The 27,209-nt window shown below is 40.3% G+C and overlaps 1 protein-coding gene across 1 annotated transcript; it reads left to right on the forward strand.

The window, feature by feature from the left end:
• Window positions 1–248: 248 nt before the first annotated feature.
• LOC120533545 (zinc finger protein 239-like) lies at window positions 249–25,533 on the forward strand. Its single transcript, XM_039760479.1, has 3 exons — window positions 249–264; window positions 9,393–9,853; window positions 24,623–25,533. Exons 2-3 carry the CDS (start codon window positions 9,472–9,474, stop codon window positions 25,132–25,134), a joined length of 894 nt encoding a protein of 297 aa, XP_039616413.1. The 5' UTR covers window positions 249–264; window positions 9,393–9,471; the 3' UTR covers window positions 25,135–25,533.
• Window positions 25,534–27,209: the final 1,676 nt, after the last annotated feature.

A 27,209-nucleotide genomic window follows, 5' to 3' on the forward strand; every position in this document is an offset into this window, starting at 1 on the left:
ACTGAGATGATGTCATGAAAACAATTACAATACAGTCCACACAAACTCACAGACTCATTGATTTTTGATCTAATAATTATTGTCAATATCACAAAAATTGCATAATTTTAAGAAGAGCAAAAGTCTGCTACAGTCAGTTCAATAAACTCTTCCTTTAAAATGTTTTCATTTACAACATACGAGGCAGAATCTCAATGAAGCGGAACTCATGAGTAGTGAGGAATAATATGCGACACTGAGGAATTATAATGCATAATAACAGGGGTGAGTAAAAATTACAACTTTCAAAAATGGACACTGTAAATGTTAGCAATTCACTATATAATTTAAGAGGTTAGTGTGTGTATTTCCACATTGATTTAAAAGTTAAGTAAGTCATCCATTATACTAAACAGTAACTAAAAACGATACTTCAATGAAGCTCTCATCTATAACAATGAAGGTTCACACTGTCATGTTGGATGGTTGTAAGGCGCTGCTCGGCTGAAACAATTGATTGTGATTTGTCCTTAAAGGGAAGTGGCGTACAGTGATCAGAAATGAAAACACACATTTAAGCACACTGGACAGTAGTTTATGTTACATTTATCTGCAATATAAATTCAGTATGACTGTCAGAAAGTCCTTTGTCAGGTTAAATTGCGGCCTCCAGTGGCAGAATCTTAGAAATACTTGTAGAAGTTTTCTTTCAAATATTTCCGGGCGATAGTTCACGCTTCGTACGTCATTCATTCCTTTGTTTACTTGCTGCACGTTGTGAGAATAGTTTGTCGTTTTCTCTTATCACTTGAGGCATTAATGCTGTGCTTCCTTGCGGAAAAGTAAGTCTATTATAGATAATTTGATATAAAGAGGTTCAAATGTTTGTTAAACTTACACATGCAGAGTATTTAAAAGGTGTATTTGTATGTAATGTTGTGACGTAGTGTATGTATTTAATTTTGTTTCCATACAGTGACCACACGTCCCGATTTACCCGGGACAGTCCCTATTTTTGGATCCCCTGTCCCGGCGCCCCCGAAAGATCAGGAAATGTCCCGGCCTGTGGTGTTTTCCGACAAAATGCATACTTTTCCCTAGAGGCCTAGACCCCATTCAGTCTTTCTGATTCCATATCATACTTTCTACCCATCATGACGTCAGACGGTTAGTCGACCTTCTTCTGAGTCTGACACCTGCTGGTGGCCATTGTTTGTAGTATGGAAACGCACGGAGGGCGAGAAGGCGGAAGCGGACACATTGTCGAATGGTATCGGCCATGCCTTGTGATACGACACGTTTTGGATATGCTACGCTCTGAGCCAAGAATTATCTTATTATTCCTGCTCTGAGCCCGATATAAGAGCTGATGCCTGATTCAGTCATTAACTCGTCAATACGGCGTTTGAGGTGAGCCGTTTTCACTGAAGTTAAAGCTTAAACTTAAAAGAGTTAAACTTGCCAATTTATTTTGCAAAACAAAATTAAGAGTGCTGACAAAGTTTATTTTTTTTAACTTTAATTTTAGCTCTTTATTCTTTAAATAAGTACAGCTGTACACACTTTACTGTATAGTCTCAAGTCTGCAGACTGTACTCTCTGTAAATTTCGTCGTAGTTGTGAATCTGATTATATTAAATTATACATTAATAATGAATGAATATTTGACACAAGTCACAACAACATTTGCGGATGCTTGCCTGTTCCTTACACTTACAGCTGTATTTTACTTTGTTTTCCTTTAGTTTAGAGTGCAGAGTGACATTGCTTCTTCCCTTGCCTCTTTGGAATTTGGTTTACCGTTTCTTCTTTTGAAGTCAGGACACGCACTAGCAGTAGCACATGTACGTGGGATGCAATATTGTGAATGAAGCACGTTTATCCTGCAAGTGTAACTGACCTAATAATGTACACTAATGAGTTTATTTGCTCTTCAGGAAAGTGTGTCTTTCAGTCAATTTTCATGAACTGCTTTTGGCAAGATCTAGCCTGTAACTTCACAAAAAATAGCATTCAATGGTATAGAACCCTAATTTGAAAATGGGTATATGTTTGTGTTTAATAATATGATTGTTTCAAATGGAAGAAACTCGTACAGAATAAGATGCAGCAAACACGAAAATAGGCATTTCCATTATTAAAGTCTATCTGGCTTCTGGGGTGCTCCGGCCCCCCGCCTGGTGTGCCAGGTTGCCCCCAGAAAAATCTGGTCACTGAAGTTTACAAACCACAACAAAATGAATTAAAGTACTTTCTAAATACAGATTACATTTGAAGTTAATCCTTACTTCGATACTTGGAAAGGAGAGTTTACAAAAGCAAAGTCATACCAACTGTTTAGTTAATAGCGGCACCTCCCGTGGCCAGACATCTGATCGTGTCTACTGTCGTTTGGATTTTCTCACCCGTATTTCTTACACCAGCCTGTCGTACCAAGGCCAGTCCTCATTTATAATGACACCAGTGTCATTAGTGTCTCCAACTACTCAGATACAAAATTTAATACATTTAACTGTGAAATTCATAATATGTATAATATATAATGTAAAATAAAATAATATATATTTGACCTAAAGTATCAAACAAACTAAATTACTGCAAACCAGTAACAAATATTAATGGCCAACAACTACCTGATTTGTCATTTCAGTCTGTCAGTGAACTCAACCGAAGTGTGTAATATCAATACAAATTAGAAAATATCACTACAGGGTTAAATATAAAATGTCCTGTTCAGTGGATGTAGTGGATTCTTCATGATTGACAGGAGCCTGCTCAGTGCCCGTCGTTCTGCCACAGATGTCAAACTGTCCAGCTCCGTGCCTACAATAGAGCCTGCCTTCCTCACCAGTTTGTCCTGGTGTCCATGCTGCCTCTCCAGCACACCACCACGTAGAAGAGGGCGCTCCCCACAACCGTCTGATAGAACATCTGAGCATCTTATTGCAGATGTTGAAGGACACCAGCCAGCCGAAGTATAGTCGGCTCTTTCCTCTCTTGCACAGAGCATCAATATTGGTTGTCCTGTCCAATTTATCATCCAGCTGCACTCCCAGGTATTTCTAGGTCTGCACCTACTGCACACCGTCACCTCTGATGATCACGGGGTCCGAGTGGGGCCTGGGCCTCCTAAAATCCACCACCAGTTACTTGGTTTTGCTGGTGTTCAGTTGTAGGTAGTTTGAGTAGCATCATTTAACAAAGTCCTTGATTAGGTTCCTATACTCTTCCTCCTGCCGACTCCTGATGCAGCCCACGATAGCAGTGTCATCTGCGAACTTTTGCATGTTGCCGGACTCCGAGTTGTATTGTAAGTCCGATGTATATAGGCTTAACAGGACTGCAGAAATTACAGTCCCTTGCGGCGCTCCTGTGCTGCTGACCACAATGTCAGACCTGCAGATCCCGAGGCGCACACACTGAGGTCTGTCTGTAAGATAGTCCACGATCAATGCCACCAGGTATGAATCTACTCCCATCTCTGTCAGCTTGTCCCTGAGGAGCAGAGGTTGGATGGTGTTGAAGGCACTAGAGAAGTCTAGAAACATAATTCTTACAGCACCACTGCCTCTGTCCAAGTGGGAAAGGAATCGGTGTAGCATGTAGATGATGGCATCCTCCGCTCCCACCTTCTCCTGGTATAAGAACTGTAGAGGGTCGAGGGCGTGGCGGACCTGTGGCCTCAGGTGGTGAAGCAGCAGCCGCTCCATGGTCTTCATCACATGTGACGTCAGAGCGACAGGCCGGAAGTCATTCAGCTCAGCAGGACATTATACCTTTGGGACTGGGGTGATGCAAGATGTTTTCCAAAGCCTCGGAACTCTCCCTTGTTCCAGGCTCGACATAAAGATGCGCTGTGGAGGACTCCCCAGCTCCAACACACAGGCCTTCAGTATTTGTGGTGATACTCCATCTGGACCCATTGCTTTGCTGGCACAAAGTTTCCTCATCTCTCTGCATACCTGGGCTGCTGTAATTGTGGGTGGGGGGAAACTCTCTCCTATGCTGGTATCCATAGAAAGCATGGGTGGAGGGTGCAGTACTCTGAGGTGAGAGTGAGTTATGGTGTTCAAACCTGTTAAAGTTGTTCATCTGATTTGCTCTCTCCATGTCTCTCTCGATGGTGGCACCCCGCTTCGAGCCACAGCCAGTGATGATCTTCATCCCATCCCACACTTCATGCTTTTATTCTGTAACTTCTGCTCCAGCTTTCTCCTGTACTGCTCCTTCGCCGCCCAGAGCTGGACTCGGAGTTCCTTCTGCATACGCTTTAGCTCATGCTGATCACCGCCTTTAAAAGCCCTTTTCTTCTGGTTCAAAAGGCCCTTAATGTCACTTGTAATCCATGGCTTGTTGTTAGCATAGCAGCGTACTGTTCTTACTAGAACTACAATGTTCATACAGAAGTTGATGTAGTCAGTAGTGCAGTCAACAACCTCCTCAATGTTCTCACTATGTGATCCCTGCAGAATACCCCAGTCCGTAATTCCAAAGCAGTCTCTCAGATCCTGCTCTGCCTCAGGGGACCACTTTCTGAATGAGCGTGTGGTTGTAGGTAGCTCCCTCACTCTTGGTTTGTAGTGAGGCTGAAGCAGAACCAGGTTATGATCTGCTTTCCCAAGCGCAGGCAGCGGGGTGGCTCTGTATGCATCTTTAACTTTTGCATACAGTAGGTCAATAGTCCTATTTCCTCAGGTGTTACAATCCACATACAGGGAGAAGGCAGGTAATGTTTTGTCCAGCGTCACATGGTTAAATCTCCAGAGATTAGCACAAACGCCTCAGGGTGTTATGTTTGTAATTTACTCACAACAGAATGGATGATATCACCTGCTATCTCCATGTTCTTTCGAGGAGGGATGTAAACAATAACAACAATGATGGGCTAATAGGGATGCACACTTACGGCCAACAGTTTGTAGCAAGTGGAGAATTTGATTTTTACATGTCCAGAGTTGCACCACCTTGTATTCACATAGAGAGCTGTGTTAATCTGCACTGCTCTTTAGCTTTAGCTCTCAAGTGAACCTTTAATGTCAACCTCCATAAAACTTGCCATGTTTTCTTTTCACCACAAGGCATGTAAAGTGATGTCCAGGCGCTGTTTCATGTTGAATGACAGCTGTATTTAGTTGTGCAGCACATACTTTTAGTCACATTACACTTTACATACACAGTACAGTATTTCAGCTACAGAGTTTGGATCAATGAATACTAACAGCGCTCACCTTGGAGTCTCCCCTGTGTGTGTCTGTGTGTGCCTGTGACTGATCTGCGCTGTGTCTCTCAGCCTCTCTCATATACTGCGGGAAGGACATCTTTAAAATTTGCTGTGGAGAACATTAGAACACTCTAGACGAGAACAGGCCATTCAGCCCAACGAAGCGCCAGTCCTGTCCACTTATTTCTTCAAAAATAACATCAGGTTGAGTTTTGAAAGTCCCTAACATCTTACTGTCTTCCACACTACTTGGTAGCTCATTCCAAGTGTCTATCGTTCTTTGTGTAAAGAAAAAATTTCTAATGTTAATGCAAAATTTAGTTTTGGAAAACAAGTTTCCATCTGTGTCCCCATGTTCTTGATGAACTCATTTTAAAATAACCGTCTTGATCCACTGCGCTTATTCCCTTCAAAATTTTAAACACTTCAATTATGTCACCTCATAATCTTCTTTTGCTTAAACTGTATAGCAGAGCGAATTCAAACTGATATGCCACAGTACTTCAAATTTTATATAAATTAGAGCATTTGAGTTGATATGGTAGTTTTTTATGGGTCCCAGCACATAAAGGAGTCAAAGGAAACAAAATTGTTGATGATTTGGCAGTAAAAGCAGCTAAACATCTTCTATTATTGAAATAGAATTAAAATTCAGCAAATTTGAAGTTAACAGACTGACGCGAATAAAAATCGATGAGATGTGGCAAATCATTTGGGACACTGACAGTAAGGGAAGGCATATGTACAGAGTAGAAAGCAGAGTGAGATTCATAGGAAAAGGGGGCAGAACAAGAAGAGAAGAAATGATATTAACACGCATCGGGATTGGGCATTTTAGGTTAAATTATACACAGTTCAAGACAAGGCAGCACCAGTCTGGAGTGTGTTGATCACATAATCAGCTAGAGCCTGTAAAATGTGTATTATTAGGGTGTGTGGCGTGTAAAATACATCAAGTTCAACATTTTAAATCTCTAAGAATGGGTAAATTAACATTACAACAATTGTTAAAATATTGCGATGAGTGTAAATTGATTCATAGATTCATATTTAGTTATGTAAAAACTGTAAGGTTATTTGAGAGTGCGATGTTTTGCTGAAAATTATTCACATTAAGAATTTGAACACGGAGTGACAAACAAAGATAAGTGCTCAGGATTTGGAGATAACGTTTTATGGATGTGTAAGTTCTCATTCGCTCAATTCAGAGTTACTGCACTGATTTAAGTGAGGGGCGAGCAGCACGACCTCCAGCCCAGCGTCGGACTTTACTCGAATCAGTGTGTGTGTCTTCAGTTCACTTCACGTTTTCAAGTCCATTTTCTTCTTCACATCATCCAGTCATACAATCACCACCTCCTACTCTACATTTTGATTATTTACCGTGTATTCCTACAGTCCAAGCTCATTTGACAAAGATTAGGGAGAAAGTGGTGCAGATTGATTTACAACTCCAAATGCCACCTTCAACTGACCAGCAGAAAACAACAGCCACTGTTAAACATAACATAAAAAATATCGATTTTCACCAATCGATTTGTGGATTAATTATTAAGTAGGGCTAAGATTTACCTCTTCAGTACTCATTGAGACGATCACAGCACCAGCTTTTGATCTCAATCAGCAAGATCTACCCCCCAAAACAAAGTAAACTCAAAATCATAAAATCTATTTAAAAACCACCATCATCTCAAATGTTTTCCTCTCCTGCCACCTCAGTCAGTCCAAACGGTGGGTGTCTTTCTCATAGCACAGTAATCACCTCAAACACGAAATGCTGCCCTCTTAAGAAATACCAGCACAAGTCTCACCTGCACTCGGCGATGTCAGCTGTGTGTCCACCTGTGACCAAACTCCCTAATTATTAAGCTGACCACCACGATCTCCCTCACTAACAGGCTCAAGTTACATACGTATTGTATCAAAGTCACTCTTCTGAAGTTGTAACCAATAAAATTAAAAACATTTGCATCAATTTAAACAAACAGATTAAGCAAATCCTGTGATCAGTAATAGATAGAATTGACTCAGTGGAACTTTATTTGTCACAAGGTAGAAGTTACAGAAAATATAAAAAAGGTAGATAAATAAGTAAACAAACATACACACACACTTTGGTCTGAACACACACCAGAATGACTATGAAGGAAAAAAATAAAAGGAAAGAAATGTTCTGAATTGGCTGTCACAGTCAGCATGAGACATTAGCAGACATATTACTGTTGGGATAAAGGAGCACCATTGTGTTTCTTGACACACTTATGCAGAATGATTTGAAAGAACTCCATTTTACTGTGTGAGAGAGAGAGAGGATGTCCTGCATTGTTCATAATGGCTCTCAGTTTTGTTTTAATCCTCTCCTCAGCTATGAACTCTATGGGGTCCAGGGTGTGTCCCATGACTGATCTTGCCATTTTAAATAGCCTGTTCATTCAGTCGGCCTCTCTTGATATGATGTACACAGCTCAGCACACCACAAAGTAGAAAATCACATTGGTCATCAGAATGTGATAGAAGATGTGAATTATGTCACCTCCCACATTGAAGGAACGCTGCCTTCTAATTGAAAAGAGCCTGCTCTGCCCTTTCTTATGTAGTTAAAACATTTTTTCCTTTTAACACGACACACATCCATCCCTGTTATGGCGGTGCAGTTAAGGAGCTTAAGTCAGGTCAATCAGCTATTTACTAATGGAGAAGGGATGGTCACAGTTTAACAGAACAATGCACTTGAAAACATTTAGTGACAACAAGGTGGTTTTATTAAATCTGATAGCACAATCAAAAGTTATGATTGATTCAGTGGGTAAAGAGGGTTCTGGTGGCCTTTAATGAATTGAAACGGTTTGTCAAACCTACTGACAGAAATAGAATTTCCGCACCATCAGTTACACCTGTCAGCCTAAGCTAACAAACCCCTTATTTCACTTGCTTGTCTTCTCCTGTTGCAGCTGCGCATTTCAGCAAAGTTAAGTTCCTCTTTCATCTCCTCCCTCCAGACTTTTCTGTTTCTTAACACAATCCTGTGCGCTTACTTGTACAAACCTTCATCAATATCATTTACATACAATAGATTTTGGTGAATCATTTAAATGCAGTTATTTATAGCCATTTATAAACTATTATTGACAATTATTACATAAGAATAATAATAATTATTATTTTTATTAAATTATTTCTCCCATAAAAGTAACATTTCTCGGACTGCCTTCTTCCCTCTGAAACATTTGTAGACTTGTTCTTGCGCAACACAGTACTAAAGTATTAGTTAATGCCCGAGTCACCTCACGTATAGATTACTGTAATGCTATTCTATCTGGCATACCACAAAAATGTATCCATTGCTTACAACTTATTCAAAATTCTGCTTCCAGGATAATAACCTGCTGTTCTAAATCCACTGAACATATTACACCGATTCTCTTTAAACTTCACTGGCTCCCTGTTAACTACAGAATACAATACTAAACACTGCTCTTAACACTGAAAGCTCTTCACAACCTCACTGATCTCCTACAGACTGACACTCCTCTCGCTCACTCAGATCCTCATCTGCAGCTCAACTTTCTGTACCACACATCAGATTCAGTGCTACGAAGCTCGAGCGTCTCTCATAGTGCTCTTCAACTCAGGAATTCTCTTCCCTCTCATAATTGTCAGCTCGATTCAATAATACATTTTAAAACTACCCTCAAAACTTATCTTTTCAAACTGGCATACCAATTATGAGTTTTGCACTGTTACTTCCAGTTATCTTTGTTTGTTTGCTAATTATTTCTTTTTGATTTATAATTCTCTTCTTTTAATTTTACTAATGTTGTTTAACTTCATTGTAAGGTAACCTTGAGTGCTAATTAAGGAGCCTATTAAATAAAATGTATTATTTTTATTAATATAAACTGATAAGACAATTCTGGGACCCCAGCAGCACTGTATGTTTAATTCAAGTAGTGAATACTACTGACCCACAACTGTGTAAGATGGTCGTCTTGTTTCAGAGTCTGTTGGACCTTCACTCCACTGCCAAGATTCTGATAATCTGAAACGAAGAGCAATGAGTTACTGTCAGCATGTTACAAACTGTCTAACTTTACATAAACCATAACATAAAGCCTGTTCTAAAATGATATTCAAGTGTCTTTAGACATAAGTGATGAAATTTTAATGAAGTTGATTCTTGTTCTTTTCACAGAGAAAAAGAAAAAGCTGCTGTTTGCTGGAACATCTCAGTAGATGTGAAACAGGACACCTGTGTTGTGGACGCAAATATCATGGAGAAAACTGTGAATATTAAGGAGGAGGACTGTGAGTGGGGATCCATCTGCCTTAAACAGGAACGTCTGAGCATCAAGGAGGAGGACAGTGAACTGCAGCCAGTGGCCATTAAAGATGAACCTGAAGAGAAATCTGTCAGTATTGAGACACATAACCATACAAAGCTGGACAGTGTAAAAGAAGACAACCATCATGATGGGTGTCAAAATGGAGTGGTGACCAGGTTAGACTCTTCTCAGAGCAGACACTTTTCATCTCCAGAGCGTTCTATCAATGTGAAGTCTGAATCATTAGAGTCTGAACCAAAGAGGGCTGAGAAAACTACAGCTGTTAGAGCTCAGAAAAATAAGCAACCACCTTCAAAGAAGTCTGGAAAAAGTAAGTGCAAAATAAAAATGAGTAAGATTTAGGTTCGGGTTTATAAGCTTCAAAAGTTGGATCTTGTGATTTTTACGAGAAACTTAGAAATAGAGTGAAAATACTTTATTTTATATTGTGTTTAGATATAGTTTGGGATTTTATCTATTGTTATGTAAGGTTTAGCAGTTTGCTATTCTTCCATTATAGTGACTTTATGCAGAAGTCCTCAGCCTATCCTCGATAAAGAGTGCTATACAAATTTCCAAGAGCAAGACAAAGATATTGATCCCTCTGGAATTTCCTGGGTATCCATATTAATTCCTCTTAACAATGTAGTCCGATCTTCAACTAAGCTCTGATTACAGACGGCCTCAGTTGTCCTAAACTACTGTAATAACACAAACATTTGGATGGCTTCTTCTCAGTCCTGAACACATCATTTAAACATTCACAGTCCACTCCATGACCCTCCTGTCTTTACAGATTGGTTGACCCTTCTTTAACAGTTATGACCTCCAAAACATTTTGTAGCTACTGATCAGCAATGAATTTTAACCCATTCCTTCATTCAAATACTTTTCAGTTCCTTCATCCCTGTGAGCCCTTTTCTGATCAGTTCTCTTTAGGTCAGGCCACAGCATCTCGTGTCTCTTACTGGCCATTCCAGAACACCAATTACCGTATGTTTAACCCTTTCTGTTTTTGATTTTTTCCTGTGTTTGGGCTCATTTTCCTGTGTCATAACTCAATTTTTGTTAAGCTAAGGCTTGTTCCAGGCCATGAAGAACATGCAGGCCAACCCATAATGCTTTATTCACCTTGAGTCTTTAGTATTAATGTCCACTTTTGTGTTACCTCCAAGCATGGTGTTGCATGTTTTGACCAAAGACTTCAACTTTTGTCTCATTCATTCATAGAACATTGTCTGTTCTGGAACATTGTGATGATCTTTTACAAGTTTTAAGATGTGCAGTGATGGTTTTGCTAGATTGTGTTGATCTCCTTGGTGTTGCCCTTCTGTAAACTACATTCTTATGCTTTTCTCCATAAGAACACAAGGACAGAAACTTTCTCAAGTCCCGGAGACTTCTGCAGGCACTTTGCTCTGCCTGTCTGGGTTCCTGTTCATCTCTGCTTTCATGCTGTGATCTTTATGGGTTGCCCTTTCTAGTAGTGAGTTTCCTCCATATTCTTAGACAGTATGGATCTCTATGCATTGATGGACATCCAGGTCTTCAAAAATTCTTTTATCACATTTGCCAGCTTTACACATCTATTCAGTTCTTCTAAGGTTCTTGTGACATCCTTACAGAAGTATTTGGATGAAATGTCAAACCTTTGAATTTACAATTGAAGTAGTGGATTGGAGAAACAACTTAGACTGACATGTTGACATTCTTAAATCATTAACACTTGAATTACCAGAGCCTACGAAAAAACTCGTAATTCCGTCCCACCTTAAACTGCTTCTTAAATCCCTTCACACCTCTCTGCCAGCGCCCTTTGTCTTCTAAATGTGCTGATAAATAGAAGCTAGGAGCAGCCGGCTATTCCATCCCCCCACCAATTTAGAATGTGCACGAACTTCTCCCAGCTCATGCCTTGATTGAGTATCTGGGAGTGAAGTGGAGTTTTAGAGTGGAAATAGTAGATTGTTATTTGGAACACACGCATTTCATGTCTGTTCCGTTTCGACAGTAATCTGTGTCAACACATTGTTAAAACAGAAACGTTTTTTATATTCTAGTAGTAGATGACAAAATGTAGGCATAAACTATATGATGTATGAAGCCTGAAGTCCAAATAGCAAAGAAACATTTTCATAAAAGTTTCAAATATAACACAACAATTGCGCTTTTATTCAAAAATAACTGCAGAAACAAAAAGCCGCTTTAACATGCGACATTGACAGCAGTTTATTATAACTGCCTCCATGGTGCAATTGGATCAGTTCTCGCCTTGGAATCAAAAGGTCACGAGTTCGATCCTGCACTACTCCGTTTTGAGAAGTAAACTGCTGTTAGTCTTACTATTTTAGAATAAAAGTATACAGTACATTTGATTTCAGTCTGTAACAGCCGGTGCAATTTATGATCCTTGTAAAGGTTAGCTTTTATTTAATTCACTTTTCATTCTCTGTCGCGTTCAGAATCAATCCATACAGCCCCATATGACACGGCTGTTTTCACTAAAGACGCGCTATAGCTCTGCAGTGTACCACGATGCGTACTAACGCCCCCCCCGACCCACCAACCGGGTTCTGACACAAAAACGCTGGCGAAACTGCCTTCTTCGTATCTCACTGTCACTTGATTTTCTTTTTATTCAGTTTTATTGAGTGTTCCTGCCAGTCCCCGCATGCTGCTGTATGCTTTTCTTTTGTACTCCAGGACATGCAGAGGAAAGAATGGTAAAGAGCAGTAACTTCGGCGCTATATGCAATAATCAGATACTCCCCATCTGCCCATGTCGCTCAAACACAGGAACATATATTGGTGTAAAAGTATAACAAAAGTGCACTTTTATTCAAGTGCACTTTTTCCATCGCCTTTTCCTGTAAGAAGCAATGTATACACTTCTCTCTATGCTGTGGTTTCTATTACACACCTGAAAGAAAGAGACAATACATGTGAAAATATCATCGCACTAATGCAATATTATTTGAAAACGAACAGCGTCAGATCGGGTGTGAATTTATGCAGGAACTGGAAATTCTCTGATGCGGGACCTTCCCCGAGAAAAGAAAGTACAGTGTCAGGTGCTCATTCAGTGTAATAGGAACCATAGCACAGAGAGTTGTGTCCACGGCAACAAGTACATGTGTCGTGAATGTAGGAAGGACGGTCCTTGGGTGTGTGGGAACTGTTAATATTTGAATGTGATTATTTTATATAGTACGGAATGAAAATCTGCACTTCTTTGCATTGCACCATGCAAGCTGTCGTATCAATCGCCTACTGTAACTTGCTTTCTTTTTTCTTCGGTTATACAGGTAGTTTTAAATAAAAGTGCACTTGTTTTGTTTGCGAAATGAAGTGTCTGCGTGCACTTTTCGTGGCATTACACGTGTATTTTTTGAGCATGCCCGTTTGAGCAGTATAAAAGTATTGAAAAGTATAGCAAAACAACGGGCAGGTGGGGAGTGTCTGATGATTGCATATAGCGCCGAACTTACTGCTCTTTACTATTCTCTCCTCGCGCGCCCTGGAGTACAAAAGAAACAGAATACAGACGCGCTATAGGTCTGCGTTGTACCACCATGCATACTAACGCACCAAAAAAGGGTTCTGACACACAGACGCTGACGAAGCTGCCTTCTTCGTATCTCACCGTCACTTGATTTTATTTTTATTCAGTTTTATTGAGTGTTCCTGCCAGTCCCCGCATGTTGCTGTATGCTGGATATTTTCACATGTATTGTCTCTTTCTTTCAGATGTGTAATAGAAACCACAGCATAGAGAGAAGTGTGTACACTGCTTCTTACAGGAAAAGGCGATGGAAAAAGTGCACTTGAATAAAAGTGCACTTTTGTTATACTTTTACACCAATATATGTCCCTGTGTTTGAACAACACGGGCAGATGGGGAGTGTCTGCTGATTGCATTTAGCGCCGAAGTTACTGGTCTTTACCATTCTTTCCTCTGCATGTCCTGGAGTACAAAAGAAACAGCATACAGCAACATGCGGGGACTGGCAGGAACACTCAATAAAACTGAATAAAAAGAAAAGCAAGTGACGGTGAGATACGAAGAAGGCAACTTCGCTAGCGTTTGTGTGTCAGAACCCGGGGGGGTCTCGTTAGTATGCATTGTGGTACACTGCAGAGCTATAGCGCGTCTTTAGTGAAAACAGCCGTGTCAGATGGGGTTGTATGGATTGATTCTGAACGCGACTGAGAGAATGAAAAGTGAATTAAAAAAAAGCTAACCTTTACAAGGATCATAAATTGCACCGGCTGTTACAGACTGAAATCAAATGTATGCTTTTATTCTAAAACAGTAAGACTAAGAGCAGTTTACTTCTCAAAACGGAGGGGCGCAGGATCGAACTCGTGACCCCTCGATTCCCAAGCGGGGACTGAGTCTATTGAGCCACGGAGTCAGTTACAATAAACTGGTGTCAATGTCGCATGTTAAGGCGGCTTTTTGTTTCTGTAGTTATATTTTTGAATAAAAGCGCAATTGTGTTATTCTTGTGAAAATGTTTCTTTGCTATTTGGACTTCAGGCTTCATACATTATATAGTTTATGCCTACATTTTGTCATCTACTACTAGAATATAAAAAAACTTTCTGTTTTAACAATGTGTTGACACAGATTACTGTAGAAACGGAATAGACATGAAATGCGTGTGTTCCAAACAACGATCTATAATTTCCACTCTAAAACTCCACTTCACTCCCAGATACTCAATCAAGGCCTGAGCTGAGAGAAGTTCGTGCATGTTCTAAATTGGTGGGGGGATGGAATAGCCGGCTGCTCGTAGCTTCTCTTTATCAGCACATTTAGAAGACAAAGGGCGCTGGCGGAGAGGTGTGAAGGGATTTAAGACGCGATTTAAGGTGGGACGGAATTACGAGTTTTTTCGTAGGCTCTGGTAATTCTAGTGTTAAGGAGGTGTGACTATGTGGTTCTGCTCCACGCTCCCATCTTGCTACTGGGAGCCCTTGAACCCGTCAACGTCAGTAATGTTACCGATGTGCCCGGCAGTGAGGCACAACATAGCAAGGGGATTGTTCAAAAAGTGCAAAGGGCTTTTATTTAAACCATCAAAACCGTAACAGTGGCCAAATAAATATTGCAGTGCTTTAAATCTTCAATAAATAAATAATCCATAAAACAGGTGTGAAGTGGAGTTTAAAACAATAAATAAATCCTTTAAAACGACGAGGTTAAAACAGTGCTGTAAGCATTCCTTTAAAAACACAAAGCCGGTGTCTTCTTTTAACTGACAGCTCCTCTGCTTCTCCCATATGAGCCCCGCAACAGGAGAGTCGCCCTACCTGCAGCTGACCTTCTTTCCACTACTGATCTGGAGGCTTCCCAATCCCTGGCTTCGGTTCCGCTCCCTCCAGACCGAGACTTGGCTTCCCTAACAACCAGGATGCTCACACCACGAAATTCATCTTCCAAGCCTTCCAACTCCCGCGTTCTTCTCAGCCTTACGAGGCCAGCCATCTTTCTTTCCGTTACTCCCGCTCTTCATAAAATGCTCAGCGGAAGCGACCACTACCTATGGCCCTCGTGTGTCAGCCAAACACCCTGCTAGGCCTCACTGTCCAGCTGCCTGTGAGCGCTCACTTACTATCTCTCTCTCTCTAACACACACTGGCTTTCTTTTCACTGCTTCCTGCTTTTCTTCCACACTCCTGCAACCTCCATTTCTTTCTTTCATTTCTCTTCCCTCTCCTAGCCTAGCCGCCACGCACTTCTACTTATGATGAGGACGTGGCAGCTGTGGCAATCAGCAGCTCCTGGGAGCATTGTGGATGTGGACGGTTTCTCACCTGTGCACTAAGGTGAGAAACGGCCACATCACGAATTCCCCAGGAACTGCTTCAGCCACACAACACCACGCTCCCTAGCTAAGACGTAAGTACAGCGATTATTTATTTTAAAAATGGCCTCTTGACATGAACTGCAATAACACAGGAGGTACTGAGGGATTTGGAAATTGTAGAGAGACAAATGCTATGCAGATTGAATTGGTTGAAATCAAACAAATCACCAGGACCAGATGTTATTAGTAAATGTTATTAGAGTTTAGTAAATATACAGTATATATAATCCTCTGATGGATAGTTTATAGTAGTCACTGCACAGTGGGACAATTTTTATGAACTGAAAAATGTAATATAGAAAGGGTGATTGGGAAAACTGAAGTATCAACAGGTCAGTAAGCTTAACTTGAATCACAGGAAATAAATGAAATTAATTATTAAGGAAAAGATTGAGTGACACATGGTAAGAACAGGAGTTTTACTAAACAGTCAGCATGGATTCAAATGAGGGAGGTTGTATTTTACTAACATGCTGGAAATCTATGAGGAACCAACCAAAGGATATGATCAAAGTGGAACAGATGATATTATTTATCTGGACTTTCAGAAAGTATCTGATAAGGTGCCACTAAACTAAAAGAAGTGAAAGTTCACAGTGTGGTGTGCCGAATTGGCTATACACAGGAAGCAGAGGGTTATGGTGTGAGGAACACTATCAGAACTGAGTGATTATAAGAGTGGTGTCCTACAAGGGCCAGTGTGAGGGCCACTGCTATATAAATATATTGTCAGACACGTGTGATTGGGAGACAGCTGAATGGCCTACCTACAGTGGGCTGGCGCCCTGCCCGAGGTTTGTTTCCTGCCTTGCACCCTGTGTTGGCTGGGAGTAGCTCCAGCAATCCCCCGTGGCCTTGTAGTTAGGATAGAGCAGGTTGGATAATGGATGGTTGGATGAATAGCCTAAATGATAGAAATACCACGGCAGACCAGGGGGCAGCAGGGTGTGCTGACTGTCTCTCTCAATGGCTCTGCATGGAAAATCCTGCAGGGTACTGGCACCAATGATGACAAAACTTCCGGTTCCGGGTCTGATGATGTCATTTCCCTTACCTGCCTTTAAAGCTGCCATCTTAACTCCATCATATCCAAACTATTTTGGACTCAAACCTGTGAACATCTCTTTTCAATTTATTTCAATTTTGCAGACGAGAAACAATATATGGATGGCTGTCCCAAACGTTTATGATGTCTGTGACTCATCTCTATGACAGTGGCTTTTTAATATCGGTCGAATTTTCCCAAATCTATCTTAAACTGCGCGATATATTCTATATATTGGTAGAGGGAAGAGCCTCTTCTTCCCACCCTTCTTTTAAAATATCCAATATTCCCAGAGGTTGTCATCCTTATAACAATTCAAAAGGAGAGAACCCTGTCCCTGCTGACCACCTTGCAAAGCATTTGTTTGAGAGTCTGATTAAATCTCTCTACTAGACCATCAGTTTGTGGATGATACACCGAGGACTTTAAATGCTTTATTTTAAGTAACTTGGCCATTTCCCTAAATGCTTTCTGACGTGAAAGACGTCTTTTGGTCTGTAAGGACTTCTTTAGGGATGCCTACACACACACAAAGACCCCTACAATTTCCTGTGTGATAGCTTAAGATGTGGCTGAGCGCAAGAGAACAGCCTCTCAATATCGAGCATCATAATATATAAATGATTTGGATAGGAATAAAACAAGTTGGTTAAGTTTATAGATGATGCCAAGGTAGGTGGATATGGCAGATAATTGAGAATCTGTTGATTCATCACAATAGAGGGGTTTTGACAGTGCACAGGCTTGGGCAGATTTGTTGAAGATGAAATTTAATTTAAGTAAATGCAAAGTATTACATGTAGTAACTAAAAATGTATGGTTTGTACACACAATGGAAAGTCTTATGAGAAGGATTTATGAGTTGTAGTGAAGTCATCATTACCGACTCCTAGAGAGTTCAGAAGTCATTAAAAAGGCTAAGAGAATGTCAGGTTATTTAGCGCCCTGATGTGTGGAGTACAAGTCACAGGAGGTTATGCAGAGGTTTTATAAAACACCACAGGCCTCATCTGGAGTACTGTGTGCAGTTTTAGTCTCCAGGCTACAAAACAGACCTAGCAGAGGCAGACAAGTCCAGTGAAGAGTGATTAGGCTAATTCTAGGGATGTCGAGGTATGAGTTATTGTGCCGATGTGGATTCTGCTCCATGCCCCCTTCTGTCTTTCGGGAGCTCTTGAACCCGACACCGTCGGTAATGTCACCGATGAGCTGGAGAGTGAGGCACAACAATGTAACAAGGGAATGGTGCAAAAAGTGCAAAGCGCTTTATTAAAACAACAATCAAAATCAAAGCAGTGTTCAAATAAATAAGTGCAGCGTTTCTCAAAAATCTTCAAATAAATAATCCAATAAAACACTGTGAATTGTGGAGGTTAAAAACAATAAATAAATCCTTCAAAAACGAGGTTAAAACAATGCCTTTCTACTGGTGACTCCACTGCTTCTCCCATCTTATGCCTATGTACCAGGGGAGCCACCCTACTTGCAGCTGACCTTCTTTCTGCCTTCTCCTGTTGGTCTGTTCACCTCGCTGATCCCTGGATCCGGTGGGCTTCACCTATCTGTGACATGGGCGCTCACGATGAACATGTGTGTTCACGTCCCGACTACCACTGCCTTACTCGCCTTATGTGGCGAGCCATCCTCCTTCCGGTCACTCCCGCTCCTCAATAATGCTCAGCTGGAGCGACCACTACTGCCTGCCTCTGGGGTGCTTGCCAAACACCCAGGCTCACTGCTCCGCTGTAGGTGTTCTCTACTATGAGCACATTCACTTGTTCATGCACTGACTTTCTCCTCCCTACTTCCTGCCTTCTCTCCTTGTGAAGGAAATCAGTTTGTCCTTCTCCACTTTAAACCACTCTGTGAGCCCACCAAACACAGCTATTAGTTGATTAGGAGGGATTGTGACACCAAGGCTGTCTGAAAGGCACTTAAATTTTTTTTGTCCAGAAGGATGTTAATTTGGTGCTGGCCCAAAACATGTGACCCAGTGAAGCTGGAACTTGAGTGTAGCATTCGCAGGTTGGATCTTGCCCTGGGAACATTTTGAACAGTTTTAAACAAGACAGATGTGCTCGATATATAATTTTGAGTTGACTAATTGTATGCTTTGTGAATATGGAGCTCAAGTTGATTCTCTGCATTGCTACTTTCCACTCCTTTTCTGATATGTTGAGTGAGAGATCTTTTTTTCCATTGTCTTCTTGTATCTTTGAAAGGTAGGGACTTTAAAATAATTCTATATATTGCAGAAATACTGTCTGAGTCCTCGAAAATAACCAATATTTTGGTTAGTGCAAGATGAGGAAAATTGAGCAGGTGCTGTTTAACAAAGGTTCTAATTTGAAGATAGTGAAAGAAATGTGTTGCTGGAAAGTTACATTTGGAATGTAATTGTTCATAGGATGCAAATATGTTGTCTATATAAAGATCTCTAAGTGATTTAATCCCAAATGTTTTCCAGATATTAAAAACTGCATTTGTTTGTGAGGGTTGAAAAAGGTGGTTCTCATGCAGAGGTGCCACAGATACAAGATTCTCCATCTTAAAATGCTTCCTACATTGGTTCCATATTCTGAGTGAGTGAAGCACTAACTTGCATTTATTAGGATAACAAAGCAGGGAATATAAAGAAGTACTGCGGGATTTTATTTATATTGCGGGCCAAGCCTGTGTATTTTCATCCATTTCTGTCCATGTTTGGGTTTTAATAGCTTGTATGTTTGCTGCCCAGTAGTAAAACTGAAGGTTATGTAGATCCATGCCACCTTCTTTCTGCCTTAGGTCTTTGTAGGGTCGCTCTTTAGATGCATGGATGTTTTGAGTTCCAAATAAATGAGGTTATGGTTGAATCTGATTGCTTAAAAATGATTTATTGATGTATATTGGAATATTTTGATATAAAAATAGAAGCTTAGGAAGGATAATCATCTTAACAACATTAATTCTTCCAGCTAGAGTGAGATGAAGAGTTGACCATCTATGCAAGTCTTGCTTAATTTTTTCCATACAAATGGCAAAATTTTGTTGACAAAGAGCTTTATGTTTACTTGTGATATTTACCCCTAGGTATTTAGACTGATCTGCAATGATAAAAGGGAAGGTGTCCAATCTAATATTGTATGCTTGAGAATTCACTGGAAAGAGTACACTTTTATTTAAATTAATTCTGAGACCAGAGATCTTATGAAATTCTGTAAGTGCTGTTAAGACTGCAGGCACAATATTTTGTGGGTCTGATATATACAGTACCATATCATCTGCATATAGAGAAATTTTCTGTTCCAGTCCTTCTCTGATAATCCCCTTTATCTGATCAGCAATTCGACAGTGAACTGCCAGTGGCTTAATGGCGATTGCAAATAGCAATGGTTACAAGGGGCATCCTTATCTGGTACCACGTTCTAGTCTAAAGTACTCTGAACAAATGTTGTTAATACAAACTGAAGCTTCTGGATTGTTATACAGTAGTCTGATCCATGCACAAATGTTGGGGCCAAACCCAAATATCTCTAATGTAGTGATAAGGTAGTTCCATTCAATCATGTCAAATGCTTTTTCTGCATCCAACGATAATATCATCTCTGGGGTGTTTGACTTTGCTGGTAAACATATTACATTAAGCAGGAGTCGAAGATTGGAAGCTAAATGTCTACCTTTAATAAATCCAGTTTGTTCTTGTGAAATAACCGAAGGCAGCACTTTCTCCATCCTTCTTGCTATGATTTTTGAGAGTATCTTAACATAATTATTCATAAGTGAAATTTGCCTGTATGATGCACACTGTAATAAGTTCTTATCTTGCTTAGGTAAGATGGTGATTAATGCTTGGTGAAATGTTTGAGGTAGAATTTGATTGTCTCTGGCTTCAGTAAATGTTGCTATTAAGAAGGTAGTTAGCTGAGTGGAGAATTTCTTATTAAATTCTACAGGTTAGCCATCAGGGCCTGCTGCTTTCCCGCTCTGAAGTGACTTTATAGCATCTACTATTTTTGGTAGCGCCAGAGGTTTATCCAGTTCTTCTGCACTGAGAGTATCTACTGTATTTGTGGTATCTGTAATGTATCCAGAAATGCACTTGATTGTGTGTTGTCTTTTTTAAGATATTTCGAAATAGGAGTTATTTTCAGCATCTTTTTCCAATCTGTGCACTCTGTCAGTGCTGCGCGTGTCCTCACCTTAACATAAACTGCTGAAAAAAATTAAAGGAACACTTTGAAAACACATCAGATCTCAATGGGAAAAAGAAATCCTCCTGGATATCTATACTGATATAGACTGGGTAATGTGTTAGGAACGAAAGGATGCCACATCGTTTGATGGAAATGAAAATGATCAACCTACAGAGCCCTGAATTCAAAGACGCCCCAAAAATCAGAGTGAAAAAATTATGTGACAGGCTAGTCCATTTTGCCAAAATTTAATTGCAGCAACTCAAAATTGTACGCAGCACTTTGTATGACTCCTGTGTTCTTGTATACATGCCTGACAACATCGGTGCATGCTTCTAATGAGATGACAGATGGTGTTGTGGGGGATCTCCTCCCAGATCTGGACCAGGGCATCACTGAGCTCCTGGACAGTCTGAGGTGCAACCTGGTGGCATTGGATGGACCAAAACATAATGTCCCAGAGGTGTTCTATTGGATTTAGGCCAGGAAAGTGTGGTGGCCAGTCAATGGTATCAATTCCTTCATCCTCCAGGAACTGCCTGCATACTCTCACCACATGAGGCCAGGAATTGTTGTGCACCAGGAGCCACTGTACCAGCATAGGTTCTGACAATGGGTCCAAGGATTTCATCCTGATACCCAATGGCAGCCAAGGTGCCTTTGTCAAGCCTGTAGCGGTCTGTGTGACCCTCCATTAATATGCCTCCCCAGACAATCATTAACCCACCACCAAACTGCTCATGCTGAATGATGTTACAGGCAGCATAATGTTCTCCATGGCTTCTCCAGACCCTTTCACTTCTGTCACGTGCTCAGGGTGAACCTGCTCTCATCTGTAAAAAGCACAGGGCACCAGTGGTGCATCTGCCAATTCTGGTATTCTATGGCGAATGCCAATCGAGCTGCATGCTGCTGGGCAGCGAGCTCAGGGCCCATTAGAGGACATGGGGCCCTTGGGTCACCCTCATGAAGTCTTTCTGGTTGTTTGGTCAGAGACATTCACACCAGTGGCCTGCTGGAGGTCATTTTGTAGGGCTCTGGCAGTGCTCATCCTGTTCCTCCTTGGCCAAAGGAGCAGATACTGGTCCTGCTGATGGGTTATGGACCTTCTATGGCCCTCTCCAGCTCTCCTAGAGTAACTGCTTGTCTCCTAGAATCTCCTCCATTCCCTTGAGACAGTGCAGGGGGACACAGCAAACGTTCTGTTAATGACACGTATTGATGTGCCTTCCTGGAGAAGTTGGACTACCTGTGCAACCTCTGTAGGGTCCAGGTATCGCCTCATGCTACCAGTAGTGACACTGACTGTAGCCAAATGCAAAACTAGTGAAGAAACAGTCAGAAAAGATGAGGAGGGAAAAATGTCAGTGGCCTCCACCTGTTAAACCATTCCTGTTTTGGGGGTCATCTCATTGTTGCCCCTCTAGTGCATCTGTTGTTAATTTCATTAACACCACAGCAGCTGAAACTGATTAACAACCCCCTCTGCTACTTAACTGACCAGATTGATATCCCATAAGTTTCATTGACTTTATGCTATACTTTGATTAAAAAGTGTTCCTTTAATTCTTTTGAGCAGTATATTTCATATCATGAAATCGGTAGACCAGTCAACCAACTACAAGCCGATTTCATAATAAACAGCAAAAACTGGGCATTTTTAATTTAAGACTGATTAATTTGTGTAACACTACTGTTTAATTCAGTTGCATTTCTACTTTATAGCGCTCTTCATTGAGTGCAGGCTTGGACTGCTTGATGTTTGCAGCCATAACAGAGATAATAATTACATACATGAACACACACATTGGATCAAATTGACAGCAAAACCTGGGAAATTTTAGCTTACTCAACATAAATAAGTCCTGACAGTAGATACCCTTTAACATTATAATGGTGAGCATAAATGTCACCAGCGTGTCACAAAGGTTGCCAGTCCTGGTGTCACCTGTCACTCCCCTGTAGAGCTGAAACAAAAACAGCTGTGCTTTTCCTCGGTTTTCTCATCTTCTAATTTTTCTCCAATGTCACTGCAGCTTCTGTAGGCCTGTGCACTGAGGCATCACTCATCCATTGCTCTTTTTTGCTTTGGTGAATGAAAGAAGACATTTTGTTGTTTGTTTTCGTGTCAAGTGGTTTTAGTTCAAGTGTGGATAAATGTCAGGACACATTCTAATTATTGAAGGTGCGCTTTTCATGCTTGGCATGGATTTCTGTTTTATATAGTAACCTTCACAATGGCTGAGACAATGAAACATTCTTCTTGCATTTACTCCTTTAATCCACCATTTAAAATTACAAATTAAATAATTCAGATGTAATTAAAATACAAATTACTGAGTTTCATTTAAGGGGATTTGCAAACATTTCATTCACACCTTGTAGAAATGACAACACTTTTTCTGAATCGTCCTCCCATTTCAGGTCACCGTAATGTTTGGAACAATTGGTGCCAGAGGTATTTGTGATTCCTCGGGTGTGTTTAATTGCTTTAGTCTTGCAGGCCTAAGACACCTCAGCTTACTCCTACCTACAGACTACCTTTGGTCTCTGTAGTTGTCATTGTTCCAAATGATGGCAAGAGCTGTGTCAATGAAAGTCAAAGATGCTGGAAAGTAATAATGAAATCATTAGAGACATTGGATAACCTTAAGATTACCCAATTCAACTGTCTGGGATATCAATAACAAGAGATAACACACTGGTGAGCTCAGTAATCATAAAGGGAATTGTAGGCAAGTAAGTTCACCACTGCTGAAGACCGAAGACATTGCTGCAGATTTAATTTTGATCACAACTTGCACAGCCTGATGGTAACGATATTGCATGTATCTCTTGTCACACACGTGCGCATGGTAGGCAGCTTAAAGGCTTGAGTAAAGGCAGTTCCGAGGCATGCCAGGATGTGGTAGAGTGCACAGACTCTTTCTCTCCCTTTTCTGTAGACCATTCACAGGAGATTCCACCTGGCTCTCTTGACGTCACTTCCGGGACTGAGCCTATGGATGGAGACCTTGCTGTCTCCGGCCCCTATGATGTCACGTACGAGCGCGAACCAATGGGTGAAGACCATGAACCCGACCCCTATGATCTCACTTCCTGTTTTCCCCTGTAAAAGTCTGTACTTTTTCCATATTCCCTCAATTCTGTCTTCGACTTGGTTATGTGCACATCAGTGCAGTATTCATTTTAAAATGACTATTGCCACCAGGAAATCAATTATATGGGTGGCTGCCCCAAACCTTTCTATGACTCTGTGTCAAGATTGTGACACTCTCTACCGTCTTAAGTATACCATCCCATACAGATGGCATTACGTGGCTCAGGGTGACTGAGAGATTCCTCACCAGTTAGGCAGTTTACACTGAAAAGCCGCCATCGCTGAATAAGCCACAGCTGTTAAGAACTGCAAGAGAAAAGGGATTGTGTGATTTCTGCATGATGGTCTCTGTAAGGAAGGCTGCAGTTCAGCACACACTTCAAAGATGATGACAGTAGGGAGTTTAAATCGGCTTAGAATTCAGTCATAATTATTAGCCAAAATGTCATTGTGATACATCAAAACTCACTCTTTGTGTAGCCTGTCAAACATCAGAATGTGAAATGTGTAATGAAATGAGATTTTCTATTCAGTTCTTCGTTTTTCCACCTTGAGTTGCTAAATTGCCACCACAAATAAATAAAGCCTGTATGGGACTTACAAATGCTCAAAACTTGAGGTAACTTTGAACCAATTTAAATGGCAAGCTCTAGTTTAATAAATCCTAACTTTTGCATAAGAAACAGCTTTTGTATATGTTACCGAGCATTAGGAAGTTTTATACATGTGGCTAACAAAATTAACAAATTAAGTGTGTTTTCCAAGTACAACAAAAGTTTTATAATTGCTTATGCTGATCAAAGGTTGTTCCTAATTTCAGCCATCATGTATTCAATGTGAGTTAATGTTGATAATAAGGCAGCGAATTGAAAATAAGCACATTTTTTTTGTTTTAAATTTTACACAGGAAAGAAAGATCACTGCTGTGTGGAATGTGGCAGAGAATTCCCTAAAAAGAGTGCTCTTCAGACACACATGAGAGTTCACACGGGAGAGAAGCCATATTGCTGTAATGAATGTGGTAAACAGTTTTCAGAGACGGGCAGTCTACAGAAACACACGAGAGTTCACACCGGAGAGAAGCCATATCGCTGTAGTGAATGTTGCAAACAGTTTTCAGAGATGGGCAGTCTACTGAAACACATGAGAGTTCACACTGGAGAGAAGATATATTGCTGTGATGAATGTGGTAAACAGTTTTCAGAGATGTGCAAACTTCGGCGACACACAAGAGTTCACACCGGAGAGAAGCCATATTGCTGTAATCAATGTGGTAAACAGTTTTCACGTATATTCAGTCTTCAGAGACACACAAGAGTTCACAACAGAATAAAAACAGTAGCAGTTCAAAAATCAGTCCAGAAAAACAAGAACCCTTCAGGACTTAAGAATGAGGTTCAGTCCTGTCCTGAAAAGTAAGCAAACTAAACTATTGTTAGAAATTAATCTCAAAGAGAAGCCATATTGCTCTTTGGAACGTGGCAAACAAATCTGTCAGAGCAGTACACTTCAGAGAAGCACCAGAATTCCCACCGGAGAGAAGTACAACTGAACTGTCCTGACTAAAGAGTGAGGTTCACTCCTGCCTGGACAGTAAGCACATGTAACCGACTCAAATCCATCCTAATAAGTGTTGTGTCAAAAACAAATCAACATGGAGGAGACATAGAAGTTTACATCCTTTTTCCTTTTCCACAAACAAAAGAAAGAACAGAGCGTCATACAAATGGCTTCTCACCAAAGCCCCTACAGCCTCCACCATGCGCCTAATTTTGTTTTAATAAAATACGTATTACATATAGAACTATTTACAATATATTAAAATACATTTCATCAGAAAAAAGAAAAAAAAACACTTTACAATATATAGGGTGACACAGAAAAACGGGAAGTTTTGAAATGCGTAGTGGCAGCCATGTACAGTTGGCAGCACTGCGGAACAGGGACCTTGAGCTGTAAACAATCTCGCCATTTAGTAATTTAGTAATCAATTGCAAGGCAATCAATGGCAGCTGTGCGAGAATTGTTTGGTAAAAGTGTCATCTCAAGATTCAGTGACATTCCCTGGCCCTGAAGATCACCGGATTTGTCCTTTTGTTATTTTTTCTTGTGGGGCTACCTAAAGAGTCAGGTCTACACGAGTCGGCCAAGGACACTGAATGAATTGAAACAAAGAATTCAAGACAAAATTTGTGGTATCCCACCTGAGATGTTGCAGCAATCAGTGGGGAACCTTGACAGCAGATTGGAAGAATGCATACGTACAGGAGGACGCCATCTACAGGACGTAATTTTCAGACATTGATAATTTAGATTACTGTCTCTTCAAAGGCAAGTTGTAGTGGTTCAATTGCTGTCAATACATTTTTTTTGTTGGATTTCTTCTATCATTATTCGGTTTTTCAAAAAGTTCAAATGTTTTTCTGTGTCATCCTGTACATAGTCTCACACAATAAATAATATTTCAGCCTTATAATATTATATATTTTGCTATTTTAATATAATAAAAAATAAAAAAACATACCTTGACAAAAAAAAGAACAAACAGCTTCTCGCCAGTGCTTATTAAATAATAAATCAAATCAATTACTAATAATTATAAAGACAAACTATTAATACAAAATCAATAAAAAAAATTAAAATTTAAATCCAAAATATACACATGATCATGCTGTACACCACGCCGAATTATGTTTTAACACTGTGGCAGCACAATAAAAGAACAAATGCTTTTTTAAATTTTATTTTGTTTTTGTTTGTTTGCTTTTGATAATAAAACATACACAACTGTATATAAGAACTCAGTGGGGTTGGCACATAACTTTTTTAACACTTGAGAATTACCAAATAATATACATGTCAAATAAATAGAATAAAATTAGAAATGGCTTTTAGAGAGCAGACTTACCTGTACAGCATCCACCATCGCTTGAGGGTGTCTGCCGTCTGTGGTGAGTCACATTAATTAGCATCCGTACTCCAAATATGACACTAAGTTTAGACAAACAATTGCTTTTTGGAAAATTCATAACTGAAAGATACAAAAAAAATTTAAAAAGACAGAATACACTTTGACACACAAATTGCAGTACTGGATGTGGCCAACAATTCTCACAAATCGGAATCTTCTGGGCCACAAATAATTCAGATTCGGTGCCACCTCCAGAAGTTGAGTTTGTTGGAGAAGATCTACACCGGTGGCTATCATCCCTTTGTCATAGTATACCACCCCAAAAATATAAATTTTATAAAATACCTGCATTTTATTTTGGTGTTAAATTGTTAATTACTGAACTGTTGTTATGTTAAACTAAAGGTGGAATTTCATTTTTCACCCAGAAAATGTTCTTTCAGAGAGCTTTTATAAGGTAGTAGCAATGTTAACCTGTCAAAGACATGTTTTAGAATGAATTTCAAAAGGATTTGATATGTTAGGACTGATAGGCACTGGCAGTGTGTCACCATGAGGAGGTCACTTCAGCTGTCTGTGCTAA

This window comes from Polypterus senegalus, chromosome 8 (genome assembly GCF_016835505.1).
Source record: "Polypterus senegalus isolate Bchr_013 chromosome 8, ASM1683550v1, whole genome shotgun sequence".
Lineage (NCBI taxonomy): Eukaryota > Metazoa > Chordata > Cladistia > Polypteriformes > Polypteridae > Polypterus > Polypterus senegalus.